The sequence below is a fragment of the Nicotiana tabacum genome, chromosome 8, assembly GCF_000715075.1.
Source record: "Nicotiana tabacum cultivar K326 chromosome 8, ASM71507v2, whole genome shotgun sequence".
Lineage (NCBI taxonomy): Eukaryota > Viridiplantae > Streptophyta > Magnoliopsida > Solanales > Solanaceae > Nicotiana > Nicotiana tabacum.
In genome coordinates, this window is record NC_134087.1 from 31,972,225 (window position 1) to 31,987,725 (window position 15,501).

The 15,501-nt window shown below is 39.3% G+C and overlaps 1 protein-coding gene across 1 annotated transcript; it reads left to right on the forward strand.

The window, feature by feature from the left end:
* The first annotated feature begins 1,571 nt into the window (after positions 1-1,571).
* On the forward strand, positions 1,572-2,321 carry LOC107813835 (uncharacterized). The gene has a single exon (XM_016639143.2). It carries the CDS (start codon positions 1,572-1,574, stop codon positions 2,319-2,321), a length of 750 nt encoding a protein of 249 aa, XP_016494629.2.
* Positions 2,322-15,501: the final 13,180 nt, after the last annotated feature.

Below are 15,501 nucleotides of genomic sequence, written 5' to 3' on the forward strand. Positions count from 1 at the left end.
TAAAAAAAACATTAAAAAAATAGCCTATATCTATGTGTGTGTGTGTATATATATATAAGACAATATATATTACATAAGACAATATATAATTATATATACACATAATACACCCTTATATATACATACTATACATACTATATATATTTATATAGCTATATATAAGCAATTTATACTAGTATATACATATATAGTTTACAAGAAAGTGCCTTACATAAAAAAAAAAAAAATTATTATGTGTGTGTGTGTGTGTGTATGTATATATATATATATATATATATATATATATATATATATATATATATATATATATATATATATATATATATATATATATATATATATATATATACATACATACATACATACATACATACATACATACATACATACATATAAACTATATATATATATATACATATACATATATACATACATATATATAAGGCAATATATAATTATATATACACATAATACACCCTTATATATACATACTATACATACTATATATATTTATATAGCTATATATAAGCAATTTATACTAGTATATACATATATAGTTTACAAGAAAGTACCTTAGATAAAAGAAATTAAAAAAAATAGCCTGAAACGGAAAAAGCTCTTTAGGCCCGTGGGCCCGGCCCATTTAGCCCGGGACCATATGGGCTTAAGACCGCCGTGGGCCGGTTCCACACATTGGGACCGTTTGGCCGGGGACCGCCTCAGCCCGGCCCGCCTCAAGCCCAGGCTCGTTTGGCCTGGGCCCGGACCACAATACAACATTACTTGAATGTGGCTATTATTGGATATCGATCTACCAAGATGAAAACCAAATGGTCAAGGCATGTGATCAATGTCAAAGATAAGGGTCAACTTCTAGAAGACATGAGATGCCTATGAACTTTGTGATGGAGGTAAGGGTGTCTAACGGGTGGCCCGGGCCGGGCTGGGTAGGTAAAATTTGGAACCGTACGGGTTGGGTTCCAGGCTGGTTACGGGTTGGGGCTTATTGGGTTTAACGAGTCGGGTTCATCCGAGTAAAAAATGAACCGTAAGGGTTACGGGTACAAGGGACCGGACTGGATTAGCGTAATTTTTAATTTTTTTTTGTATTTTGTTTTTGTAAAACTATTGTAAGTTATATTAATATAAAGTAAAAATATAAAGAATACAATGAAAATGAGGAAAAAATTGCATTTAAATTGCAAGTGCTACATTAATTTCAAAATTCAAACTTACAAATTGAAAGTTTTACATTTAACAACAAGTAAATTAACAAAAAAAGAGTAAATTCAAAGGCCCCATTATTAAAAAAAAATAAAATAAAAAAATAAAAAAATTAAGTAGTCGTTATACCGGTCTGGGCCGGGCCGGTTAACCGGTTGTACAGTATAAATCGTTGATCGGGTTTGATCGGTCCAGTTAACCGATAGCCCCAATGTGAAAGGACCAAACCTCCTACCCTTTTAACCCAGCCCTACCCGACCCCCTTCTACCGGTTCAGGCCGGTTCTGGTTTTAACCGGTTTGGACTGGTCTGGAAACGGGCTCACTAGCCCCGTTAGACACCCATAGATGGAGGTCAAGATCTTTGATGTGTGGGGAATATATTTTATAGGTCCTTTCGTAAGCTCTTACGGCATGACATATATCTTGGTGGCAGTAGATTATGTCTCCAAATGGGTCGAGGCAATTGCTTTGCCGAACAATGAAGCAATGAGTGTAACCGCTTTCTTGAAGAAGAACATATTTACGCGGTTTATAACCCCAAGGGACATCCATAGTGATGGTGGTTCTCACTTTTGCAACAAAGCTTTTGCCGGACTACTCGAAAAATATGCAATTAAGCACAAGGTGGCCACCCCTTATAATCCTCAGTCGAGCGGTCAAGTTGAAGTTTCCAACCGGGAGATCAAAAACATCCTAGCAAAAATTGTTAATGCAAATAGAACCGTCTGGTCAAAGAAGCTAGATGATGCATTATGGGCATATCGGACAACATTTAAGACTCTCATTGGCACCTCACCATACTGGTTGGTTTTTAGTAAGGCGTGTCACCTGCTAGTGGAGCTTGAACACAAAGCTATGTGGGCATTGAAAATGTTAAATCTTGACTGGACCGAAGCTGTTAATCTAAGGATGACACAACTCAATGAGATGGAAGAATTCCGTTTTCATGCCTATGAGAATGCATCCATGTATAAGGAAAGAATGAAGTTTGTTCATGACAAGAAGATTTTGAAGCGAGAATTCAAATCCGGTGACTTGGTCTTACTCTTCAACTCAAGACTGAAGTTCTTTCAGGGAAAACTCAAATCCAAATGATCTGGCCCATTCAAAGTTGTGAATGTGTCTTCCTATGGCGCCATTGAATAGGAATCCGAGGACGAGACTCGAACCTTCAAAGTAAATGGCCAAAGGGTAAAGCATTACCTCGAAATCATTGGAGAAAGGCACTTGGTAGAACATTTTGCACTCAAAGATGGTCCTACACCAACCCCCACCAATGATTAGCCAAAATGGGGGCAATATCGTCGTGCCGCGACTTTAAATCAAGCTTCTTGGGAGGCAACCCATGTGTGGTAACACTTTTTTGGTTAGATTTTAATTTCGATAAGTTTATTTGTAAGTGTTGAGCAGTTTGACGTGTGTGTTAGAACGTAGGTGACCCAAAAAACATAATGAAATAGGATGCAAGGGCAGAGACAAATGAAGGAAAGCAAGCCAAGCTTCAGCTGTGTCCTGCGGCAACATATGCGGCCGCATAATGGATTTGCGGATCGCATAATGGTCACAGATACAAGCAAAAAATGCAATCTAGGCCTTCATAAATGCTGTCACGACCCAAATCGATGGTCCGCAACGGGCACCCGGTGCCCTTACTCAACTGAGTACTAACGTAACGTATCTTTCTCATTACATCAATATTGATAAATGGGCCAGAAGGGTTGTATGAGGTAACAAGAATAAAACATGAGAGAAAACTCCACATAAAATGACCCAACCTGATATGCTGACTTATACATATGACGTACAGGCCTATAAGGCCAAAATAATCACTCTTACACTGAACATAAGCCGACAAGGCCATACAATCTTTCATATACATGACATATGTCTACAAGCCTCTAAGAGTACATAAATGTCATAAGGCCGGGACAGGGCCCCGACATACCAATCAATACATGTCTAAATCATACAAACCAAATAAGCAACTCCGGAGCAAATGAAGCGCACAAACATCTTTCGCTAAGTTGATAGCCTACTTGGAGGACTCTCAACTTGTCTATCGAGACCTACGGGCATGAAATGCAACGTCCCCGGGAAAAAGCCTCTGAGACCCATGAACATATGATAGAATAATATGACACATGGGGAATCAAGAAACATAAGCATCTATAGTATTTCTATGAATAGAGTCATTTATGGAAATTGTGAATTTGCTCGTTTCGTTTGTGTCGTATAGATCATGCCAAAGGAAAGAAGGGATAGCCTTAACATACCTGAGCTGATTCTCTTGACAATCCCTTTAACACACGTCAATTGCGACAAACCACATAACAGTGGAACGAAGTAGGGGAAAATCCATATGATATTCTTGAGAAAGATTGCATCGTACTCCCTTTGAATTGCAAAATCCCGTTGTCGTAGCGTTATAAGGTATCATATGAGATTCTTTTTGGAGAATTCCATCCGTAATCTCTAGCAAGCAATCTATTCTTTTTAATTATGTATAGGGAGGTGAATTAGAAAAGTCTTATACCTTAGTGGGTGTGGGGCCCACTAAGGTGATGACTTAGCCTCCAAATAAGACACCTTAACAGAATGAATTAAGAGTCATCAATTGGCAAGGTTGGCTCCCACATTTGAGGGGGGGGGGGGTCAATTCTTATCTAATAATATCTTAATTAATTACCAATTTTCTTAATTAACTTGGTAATTCCCAACTAATCCAACAATTAATTAATTACTCACATAATTAAGAATTATCTCAAATTACTTAAAATACTACTCACTATTAACACACCTTATATACCTTACTATCATGATCATGTGGTACCTTGTATGGCAATAGTCCATGAATACAGGGTATTATAGCTTGGACCGTATTTTATCCCCAAATTGCCAAACTTCGACATAACCCATTTTCTTTGATTCGCTTACCCTCTTATATTCAAGAATTAATTTGTCACTTGTTTGAAATAACATAATACTATTAATTCCAAAATAAATCTCATTCCCGAACTTACGTCGATTAACTTACGATGAAGCTTTAACGTACAAAAATGCAGAATGTAACATCTCATTTCCGAGCTTACATCAATTTACTTATAGCATACTTCTACATACAAATGTATGGGGTGTAACGTCATTCCCCCCTTTGGAACATTCATCCTCGAATGTTGACAGATGTACTTATCATTTTCATAACCTATGTCTTCCGAATACTTTAGTACTCCTCTTTCCATCTAGGCAACTATTCTGTGAATGAATCCCAAAGGCCAGGGCATTCCCCCCTTAGGCATCTTTCTCACACCACGACTCATGTTCGGAATCCATCCAATCTTGTAACTGTTTCTAGTTTCTATCATGCAGCTTGTACGACTTTGACATTGTAAGTGCGCCTATGCGACTCTTCTCTCCTTTTTCCTCCAGCTTTTAGCCTATCTCTAGGCCTCACTTTGTTAACATATACAGAGCTTGACAAGATGTTCCTCTGGGCATCTATTGGTATACTAAAGTTCTTCGCTCGGTACTTTGTCGAACCTATGAATATTGCTATATCTTATTTCATAGGCCCGGTTATCTATCCGCATGACTTTACTGCATCTAAGTAGGTCATAATATATGTTCGTTGCTTATCCCATATGTATAAATCTATATCCTTTAATGCTTTCTCATTACTGTTCATCTTAAGAATGACGGCCTAATCTCACCTCATATTTTGTGACTTTTGTCCATCCATTGTTGATTCACCTTAATGGTGATCTATCATCTACCACTGATAACTTGATCTCTTATGTAACATTGCAGTTAGGGCTCACGTCTCATCGGAGATATCTAGAGTGATTAGATTGATCCACCTAGAGGTGATACCATACTTCCATAATCATATTTTATAGCATCACAATATGACTCACCTTACATAGGTATTTTAATCCCGTACAATTCATGAAATCCTCTTCAAGTCATTACTCAATCGAAGGCCCAAATGTCATCCTTTATCTATCACAATCACACCCTCATTCCACTCTTGACGATATTAGTCTTAGATTCCTTTGAGTTCATTCAGGCTATATTGAACTTTCTATAATTTAGAGAAACCATTAGCTCACTTGTTTTCATGGTCTTAATCTTGAGGACTTATCCATTCTCGTCACCTTCTCACTTGCCCTTTCTCATCCTTACTACTGTCATAAAACCTCGTCGCTTTACTATACTTTAGCTTGAGACCTATACATATCTATTTATACTATTCAAAACCTTCCTTCAACTTGCTTGTATAATAGATTCCCTTATGTTATTCTGGAACATCAAGCGAGACATCACATCGTCTCTAACTCTTCTTTACTCTCTTGGCTAAATCTCTCGGTACCTAGAAACCATAGGCTGGAAGATATTCCACTAATGACACCACTATCCTCCCTGGATACTGAATCCCAATGCTTCTAGCCCTCTATCTAAAGTATGGATTATTCACAATTTTCTGCACCTGGGTATCTCATATGTTGTTCACATTTACCTTACTTGCCTTAAAATCTTGCATCGTATATTCTATCTCTTTCATGACCTCCCTTCCACATAGGTATAATTCACGTCCATAACTTGAAGCTCTATTATAATACTTGCACCTCTGGTGCATACACAATTCGGTGGGAGCTTCAAACTAACTTCTTATGAGGCCGATACTCTTCTAACTGGCTTTATCGTATAGCCATTATAGAATATGGCTATTGTCTCTCTTGTACCTCTGATATTTTCTAGGTCCAATAATTAGACTCCCGATTTACTTGGTTGATGTAACTCTTTAGTTTCCTCTTCCTTCCGATTAGCTTTTATGTTGTCTTAAGCTATCTTCCGATCTTCGGCTCCTGGTATTAGTTATTACTTTAGCCTTTCATGGGCATTATGGAATATCAATGATACAATCTTCTAACAACTCAATCATTTGTCTATTCCCTAGGCTCAATTCTTTCTTTTAACTTATACCAGAGTCTTCTATGTCTATATGATTGTCAACATATATGCTGCATGTATAAAATTCTGAACTCTTAAGTGCGTTCATAATGTACTCTGGGTCATTAATCAAATATTTCTTTTCGTTCCTTCTCAGCTTTTTTTAAATGTAAGCAATTACTTTTCTTGGTCTTTCTGTCCCCTTGTTGCATGCATACTTAGCTTACCTTAGTGCTCACACTCATTGGAATTCCATACAAGTCATATGATCTTGAATATCACTTCTGATTTTACTTCCGGTTTATTAGCCACGATAGGTGCCATTTTTTTATAGAGTGCATACAATGTTATTGTGAGACTGTTGTTATAAGACCATTTCCTCCTTAGGTTACTGAGCTTAGGTTGAAGCTTTCTTCCTTACTTCCTCAGCTAGTCTTTCATTATAGTATTTAGGTAGGATCCTCTGACTCTTGTAAAGCTGTGAGCTTATTACATTGTATATTCGACGGACCTTTTGATGTCCTTCCTTGCCTATAATTATCCGTAGTTACTTACTTCCATGCCCTTGTGCTTGTAGGGTTGCTTCTAAACTGATATTTTGACTATATCCAGTGGCACCCTCTTTTATTCCCGTAATACTCATATGATACCTTTAACTACTCCAACTCCTATCTGAATATTTCTCAAGTATTACAATGACATTACCGCGAGGCTGAATTCACTATATTGGGTTTTACTATGTTTATCTTGCATGATCTAGTGACTCATCTGTAACCTCTAGTTTATCCATAACTAGGCTCTTCCTGAATCAATTACTAACTACTCGTTGGCCCATTCTCATATCAATATTTCATGTAAATGTTCTTGGGTTATTTTCTTTGTCTTAACTTACGCCTCGTACTGGCTCCTTATCTATCAATAACATCTCAGGCAAGGACCCTTACTTCCTTTCCTTGACGCCGTGTTTGCATAATGTTTAGGAATCATAGCATATATGTAGGCTTTGAATAAGTGCAATCTCATCCCTTTTTCATTTTTATCGCATTCTTCCCTTACCATTCCATAATTACTAGAACCACATAATTATGACTTAATGTCACATCACTCCATATTCCCCCTATAGAGGAGTACTAAGATTTAGAGCTACGTCGATCTACCTATAGATGTTTTACCTCTTCATCTTTGACGTCTTTTCACATTATCGATGACCCTTACTCGCCTTGCGGTAATCCTTCTGTACCAAGGATAACAAAATTCCATACTCGCGATGGTGACACTTAGTGCAACTGGCACATACAATCCCTTAAGCTTAACTTTACTCACATTGCTTGCTTTAGGGAAGCATCTTCCTGAATGACCATTCTCTAAATTTCTCATGAATCTTCTTCTGTTGTCCATTCTATTATCGCCGGAACGCAATCTAAAATTCTCATGATGCTGGCTATTATCAAATCACTTAGTCCCTAATTCATGTTTAGTTTATCTTGTTCACCATCCCATACTGATTTCTATTATTTTGGGGTTTAACTCTCCCTTCAGGTAGTCGCTTGGAGTCACAAACTTATTTCTCGAAATGAGGATATGACTATATGGCCTATACTCTTTTGTTATTTCAAGGCCTGGCTCCTCTCGTCTTTTTCATCACTTGACTATATACTCTGTAATACTATCATTTTTTATCTATCGTTGTCATCCATGCATCACATCTTACTCATAATGCTTCATTAACTCTCTTCTAATATCCTGCTAACATTTCTGTCTATCACTTTATTTTGAAAATTTCAACAGGACATTCTTTTTCTTTTAGCTCCCCTTGCTCCATCTACTGGGTCTTTGGGTTGCCTAACGTTCTTTCTTTACTAGGGCCGGGAGCTACACTAAGGTAATATTTATCCCTTTCAAGACTTCCAGTGCCAATCTTTGTAGTACTCATATCTAGCTGTACTATTTTAGAGTGCACCATCTGGGTGTCTTACAAGAAGATCTATTAGCACATTTGCAATATCTTTCAGAAATGTTAACTAACACAAACAATCTATCTACTATTTTGGGTCACTCTAACCCTAGTTGGATCCTGATATACGTACTTCTCTTATACTACTTCTGTTAACCCACATAGGGCATAAATGAGATGGGTGTGGCCAATTGTACATACCTCTGTTATTGTTGAAGGTAACTCAAAAGGCTTATATTCCTCTACCTGAATTGTAAATACTGATAATCTTCATTAACTAGCGCCGTGTACCTTATTTATCTTGTTTTTTTACTTGTTGAAACTTGTATCTATCTTTTGAATCTCTCATTGCCTTTCACCATATGGGTGGATAGATATTCCTGCCTTAAGGCTCCATATCAAAAGGCTTACATGTCTTACTACACACATGATCTACTGAAAACCTTACATTTACTCATCATAAGCATCATGAAAAATCGAGTTCCTCTGACTCAACTCTTCCACAGCCACATGCAACCTCTTACCAATTGTCTTTCTGGATGTAGGTGTCATTGTATTACTAATAAAATAGAATTTAGGAGTTTGAATTCTTATAACTAACCTCTACCACACGATCTAGATTAAGATAAAAGAGTGACAGTCCTAAATGCCCTGTAGCCTCCTACTTATAAGTGTGGTGCACGATACACCCATAAATAAGACTCTACTAGACATGGCTTATAGACTCCTGATCGGAGCCAATCTTGTACTACTACAAAGTAGCAAGAGTGGTCGAAGAAGCTTTTACCCGAGAAGGTCGGGATCGATTTCTACAGGGAGCTAGAAATGGGAATTGGGTTTCTATCTAAGTTAGAGATGCATAATTGCTCTTAATTGCACTTCTAATCATAGTTGGTCTCTTGATTACTTCTAATTTTATGCTAATAAGATTCTAAATTAAGCTAAGAGTAATATACTTGAAAGGTTGTCTAAATAGTTAAGAAGGCACTAGGGAAGTGACTTTCTCCTAATTGGATACTTGGCGAGTTCTCGAGTCTAAGACTAGGTTGTCATGTTGGGGATTACGATATAACCAATGCACTAAACTTCTCACTCTATACCTCTCGGTAGTTTGAGTGATTTTTCCCTAATTGACTTTCTCAAGACCAATTGGGTATGATAATTTGTGCAAGCAATTAAGGTTCAAGTCGGGTATTACTATCTCTAGGTTTAACCCTTTAATTGGGGCTATCAATCTCTTGACTACGCCCCAATTCCTCGTTGGACTAATTTTCCTAGACTCAAGTTCTCTTTCTCAAGAAGAACCCAAGTCAAATAGGTAAAAATTAATGTTTGCAACCACTAATTCAATATAGAAACCACAAATTAGTCCAAATATCAAACACCCATAGACATTCAAGCCTAAAAACTCAAGACCCATCAAATACCCACACTAGGGTTGAGCCACAACCCTAGCTAATGGGTCTAGCTACTCATGATAATAGAAGAAAACTGAGAAATAGATGAAGATAAACCCATAATATTTAATTACAAGCTAATACTAGAAGATTCAATGATACAACTACTCTAAAATTACTCAAAATGGGTAAGGAACACTGTTCACAAGTGCAACTGAGCGTTAAATTACAATTAATGACCTAAAAATGGGGAAAAAAACTATTTATACTAGGCCAAATTTTCTGGACAAATATACCCCTGTGGGGTTAGTGTTGTCCGCACAAAATCGAGTGCGGCCGTGGTGAGGCTTTTGGCTTCAAATATCTTCTCTCTGAACTTGGCCACCACGGGCCGCATAAAATGCACCGCGAACACGCTGGATTTAATTGCAGTCCGCACAAAAAGGATTGCGAACCACATTGGTGTCAGCCTCAAAATTCCCAACTCTCTGAACTCCAGCTTTGCGGACTGCACAATATCGAGTGCGGTCGTGGTGAGGCTAATGCGGTCCACACAAACTGCTTAGAGGCGGCATTTCTTGAATGTCCGAAATAGGCACCTCTCTAAACTTCCTCACTGCGGACCGCACTAAATGGAGTGCGGCCACATTGGACCTGTTGCACTGTGCTTGGACTTGTTCTTGGTACTTGTGCATGTTTCTCTACCTTTTAAGCTAATTTTGACTAATTGTCACCTTTTTGACCAAACCCTGCAAACAAGTATAACATGTAAGCCTTTAGGACTATTTTGTACACATTTTTAATCAAAACTCAAGTAAGAAGGAGTGTAAAATGAATCATATTCCCTAGTTATCAACTCCCCCAAAATTAAGATTTTGCTTGTCCTCAAACAAACAAAATAAGACCCACCCTTTAAGAGTAAATCCAAGAAAATTCAGCCAACCTAAAATGACCTCATCTAGCATCAATTAGGACTAACAATTGCCCTCAATTCAAATGAATCATTAACAACATTCACTCTTTTAAACACCATGGTTTTTAGTGCGACACAAGAGCATCAAGAGTTGACTGAACCTATTAAAAAAACTCTTTCTACTACTTTGGTCATTGTGGAACCCAAACTCATACTCCTCAACTCTCCCTAAGCAAACCTCACCTTTAAGATTGTATCACTCAGAATGAGGATAGTGGAAACACGTTCATCTCTCTCAAAGAAAGGTCACAAATCCGGCTCTAAGTACCATAAGCTTGCCCCTTATGTGAGTAACCACTAATGTAAGTTTCATTCAACTCAAGATCATATAGGGCTTTTGTGGAGATATAGTGAAGGTTTTTGGTTCAGGGTAGGAAATGTTTGCTCTAAGTAGGTTCCATCTTCCCTTTACCACTTTTTTTGCTTCATTTTGGCACATATTCTCTTGACTTTTTATGTCATTTAGCTTCTTTCTAAGGGGTTAGAGAGACACACTGTCACTCTTTCTTATTCATTTCAAACCTTTTTCTCCTTTCTCAACTTTCCACACCTTTCATCTATTTACTTTTATTTACTCCCTTCATTCTTTTCTACATTGATAATTCTTTTTGTCTTTTTGATTTTGCTTCTTTTTCATTGCCTTTCCTTTTCTTCATTTTGTACCTTTTACCACTTTATTGCATTCCTCGTCTCTCCCCCCAAACTTATGATTTTGCCTTGTGCTAAGGAAAGATCGGGTGCCAAGAGAGGGTATTTTTAGAACGGGTAAAGGCTTGTATCATGGTTTTTGAAAGAAAAAGGTATATGGCTCAAAAGGATTGACTAGGGATGTTATCATTGATAGGCTATGTAAGTGTTCAAGATATCATTTGGATCAAGGAGAGCCTATAATCACATCTCAAGTCAAATTACACTTAGGATTTCGCTTAGACAAACATTCGGGGCAAGTTTTAGACTAATGGCTTGGGACTTGGACTTGCAATTCAAATTCTCACCACACAAGCTATGGGATTTCTAAAGAGACAGAGTCGGGAGACCACAACAACCTTAGCTAAGATTTGAGCAACATAATGGTCCCGAAAAATCACTTGATGATTATCGGCCAACACAAGAGTCTCAAGGTCACCAATTTTACCATCCTATACACAATAATTTGATTTTGACCATAGGATCAAAGACAAATGTGTTAGGCCCAAGTGAAGCTTTGCTTGAGGCACCCTTACCAACTAACTACTAAAAGCAAAAAGAAAATAGACTCAAACCCTTAAGAAGGTTGTCATGCCATCCATCATCGGGAAGAGCCACCCAGTTCACACAAATTCCACTTTTGGAAAAAATCGTGGCATTAAGAAAACCAAAGGCTTATTGCAAAAACTCAAAACAAGAAGCTACGAACATAAAATAAGAAGCTATGAAAGGAAAAATGCGGAAAGTAAAATGAATATATACAAGAGGGTATTTAGTTGAATATACATAAGGGAGAATGAATATATACATTAGAACGTAACTTTATGTACAGACCAAAAGTAAACAAGTACGAAAAGTGCAATAAAATGATAAAATTATGTACAAACCAAAGGTAAAAAGAAAGCATAAAGAAAAAAATAATGTCATATATACAGTCATCCAAATAGGGCTACCCCCTCAAATGAAAGCTAGCATTGCCCTCAATGATAACTAACGAAAATAAGCACAAAAGAAGAAAGAGAGGAAAAAGAAACTCCCTATTGGCCCTCTGTCTGCATAGGATCCTGAGTCTAGGTCCCTGGGTCCTCGGTCTGCTCGGGAACCTATGACTGGCTCCCTTTACTATATGTCTCCACTGGGACCTAGGCCTAGACTGAGTCCTGGGCCTGTACTAGAATCTGGGGCTGGCTAGAGAACCCCCATGCGGGTCCTCCAACTCTATAATGGCATCGTCAGTACGGGGAATCACCCTCTTCCTTTTGGGTGGCCCCTCTGTCTCCTACTCTGGCTGGGGCTGGGCTGCTAGATTCGGGTCATGCAATAACAGATCCAGACGCAAGTGATCAGCCTTTAACCTTTCTACCTCCACCTTTAACTCATTCACCGACTCCTTTGAAGCACGAGTCTTTCTCATTTTCTTCACCTCCCTAGAAAGCTCCTTTAATGCCTTTCCATGCGAATCAACAGCATCCATGATCAATTTTTGGTTCTCTAGGATCTTCTTGAGAGTGTCCTCCACTGAGTGTTGGACCTGTGGTGGAGGAGGTGCTGACTGGGCTTCCACCGAAGTAGATAGTACATACAACTTAGAAGTGAATGTCTACATTCAGTTGTTGATATTGGCAAGGGTTTGGTTCAGGCACTGGGTAGTCAAAGGATATGTAGTGGATGAAAGGATCTCTGGAGCTGTAGAAGTGGAAGGTCCTGGGGCCATGTCTGCTGTGGCGGAAGGAGGCTGAGTAGGAGCCACTACTACTACTGGCTCTTCAGATTGGCAAGTTGAAGTAGTGGCTTTGCCCTTAGGGTCCTTGGAATTGTCGGGACCCTTGGTATTGTACCAGGAGAATAATGCCTTTGCTTTCACTTTCACATCAAATCTCCACTTTTCCACATCTAGGTACTCGAAGTACATGGTTAGGAAATTGGGGAAGGTGTAGGATCTATCACCTTTGTTCACCACCCATGTAATCATCCTCGACATCACATTCCCGATGTTGATCGGGTACCCCACCATGATCGATGCCACCAATATAGCCCGGGGTATAGGAAGGGAGTTGTAGTGAGTGGTGGGGTCTATCCGGCTACAAACAAATGTCTCCCACCCCTTCACTTAAAAGTTAAGGGTCTGCCTCAGAATGTTTACCCCCGCTGTCAACCATGTTGGGGTAGTACCTAGGATTGCCAAGTACTCAGCTAGCCACGACCGGGCATCCTCCCCCAAAGTCACCCTGTCTAAGTACAAGGTCTTATCCTCCTCCGGGAAGCCCAGGTAGTCATTTATCATCTTGCCATCAAATTTCACTTTCAGATTTCGCACCTTAGTCACTGTGGTGCCCTTTTTGATGTGGGCAACATTGGTGTAGAACTCCTTGACTAAGTGCTTATTGGCATCCTCCACATGGCCTATAAAGTAGTCCTAGACTACTCTCTCTCTTTCTCTCTAAACTGCCTCAACACATTGGGGTTGTGAGGCATAAGGTCCCCTGTGATAAATTTCCGCTCAGGTATTAACTTTCTCTCAAGCCACCATTCTATGAACTTGTGGTAGGCCACTTCACTCATGAACCTGTCCTGACATGCCTACGGGTTCCTGGTTCTCTCTACCCCTCCTACTTGGGGCTCACCCCCTCATACTTCTTCTCCTTCTTCTTCTTCTACGGGCCCCTCCCTAGATAGTGAAGCTGGAAGTAAGGTGGAATAATCATTGTCACTGCCTGCAGCTGACCCCTCAAACAATTCAGAAGATATGCGCACTGATGCTTGGGCAGTGGGAGAGCCCGAAGATGTATCCCTCAATCTGTTCCTCTCTGGCCAGTTAGGAACATACTCTAGCACGGAGTTTGAGTCAGATGCCTCCCGGGAAGGCTCATGTTCACTCCCGAATTGGTCAATAACTCTATTAGTAGCCTTTATGAGCCTTCTAGTGTTTTTGATGTTTTACTGGGCTTGCGGGGTTAATATAATCATGCCTTATCCTCTACCCCGGGAGGACTCTCCTTTACCTTTCTATTTATCACCTCTGCCTCGTGATTTCACCATGATCTGCAAAAGTTTTCTTAGTATCAATAGAGTCAGTGAAGCATTGCAGAAATATTATTGCAAACAGTCAGAATTGCAAAATGCGGACCATACAAAATGAAGTGCGGTCGCAAAGCAGCTACCGCGGACCGCACAAAATGCACTGCGGTCCGCACTAAGGTGGGGATCAGACTACCCACTCTCTTAATCTAGGCACCGCGGACTGCACAAAATCCACCACGGTCCGCGGTGAGCACTCAACAGCAATACCAACCTAGGGTTTAAATTTTTCACGTTTTTAGTCCAATTTTTCACCTATTATCGATTCCCTAAATGTTGAATCAGTATTATTAACTAACTAGTCCTAAGTTAAACAGGATTAAACAAACTTATGGTACAGATTTGAAAGAAAAATGGGAAGCAAAAGAAGAAAAACTAAGAAAAATAAAAATTAAAAGAAAATAGCAAAATTAAACAACTAAGAAGGAATTAAAGTTACCAGAAATGAGATGCAATGTTGATTAATCGAGACTTAGCAGTTGAATTCGTGCAGTAGAGGGATGAACAGTGATTTTTTTATCTTTTGAATGCAAAAGGTCGAAAAGTTAAAACTGAGGGCCTCAGGTCCTATTTATAGAAAAAGGACCTAGGGACCATCTCACTTACCCACCGCGAATCGTACAAAATGGCATCGCGATCCGCGGTACTCATAAACAAGTGGCATTGGGGGGTGACCACTGCGGACCGCAATAAATGCAATGCGGCCGCAGTGGTCCACCGCGGACCGCACAAAATGTATTGCGACCGCGGTGGAAAACTTCAGAGACTCCTCATTTTGTAACAATCAACTCGTCCGCATTGAATTTTTGCTCCCGCACTAAGGCCTTTGCGGCCGCACAAAATGCATTGCGGTCCGCACAACAAACTTCAGAGAGTGTGCATTTTTCCAACTTAGTCCTGTACTGCATCAAAACAACCTTACATCAACTCACAACTAGTTAGTCCAAAAGTAAATCCTATACTACAAAGAAAATCAAAGAAAAACAAAAAGAAAGACACATGGGTTGCCTCCCAAGAAGCACCTGATTTAGAGTCGCGGCACGACGCAGGTTACCATCAAATCACTTTAGATGGAGCAGTGCCACCACGTGGCTGTCATCAATCTTGCCCAGGTAGTGCTTGACCCTGTGCCCATTAACTCTGAAAACCTCCTCATTTTAGTTCTTCAAGTCAAGTGCACCAAACGGAGTCACAAGCACCACTTCAAAAGGTCTACTCCATTTCGACTTAAGCTTTCCC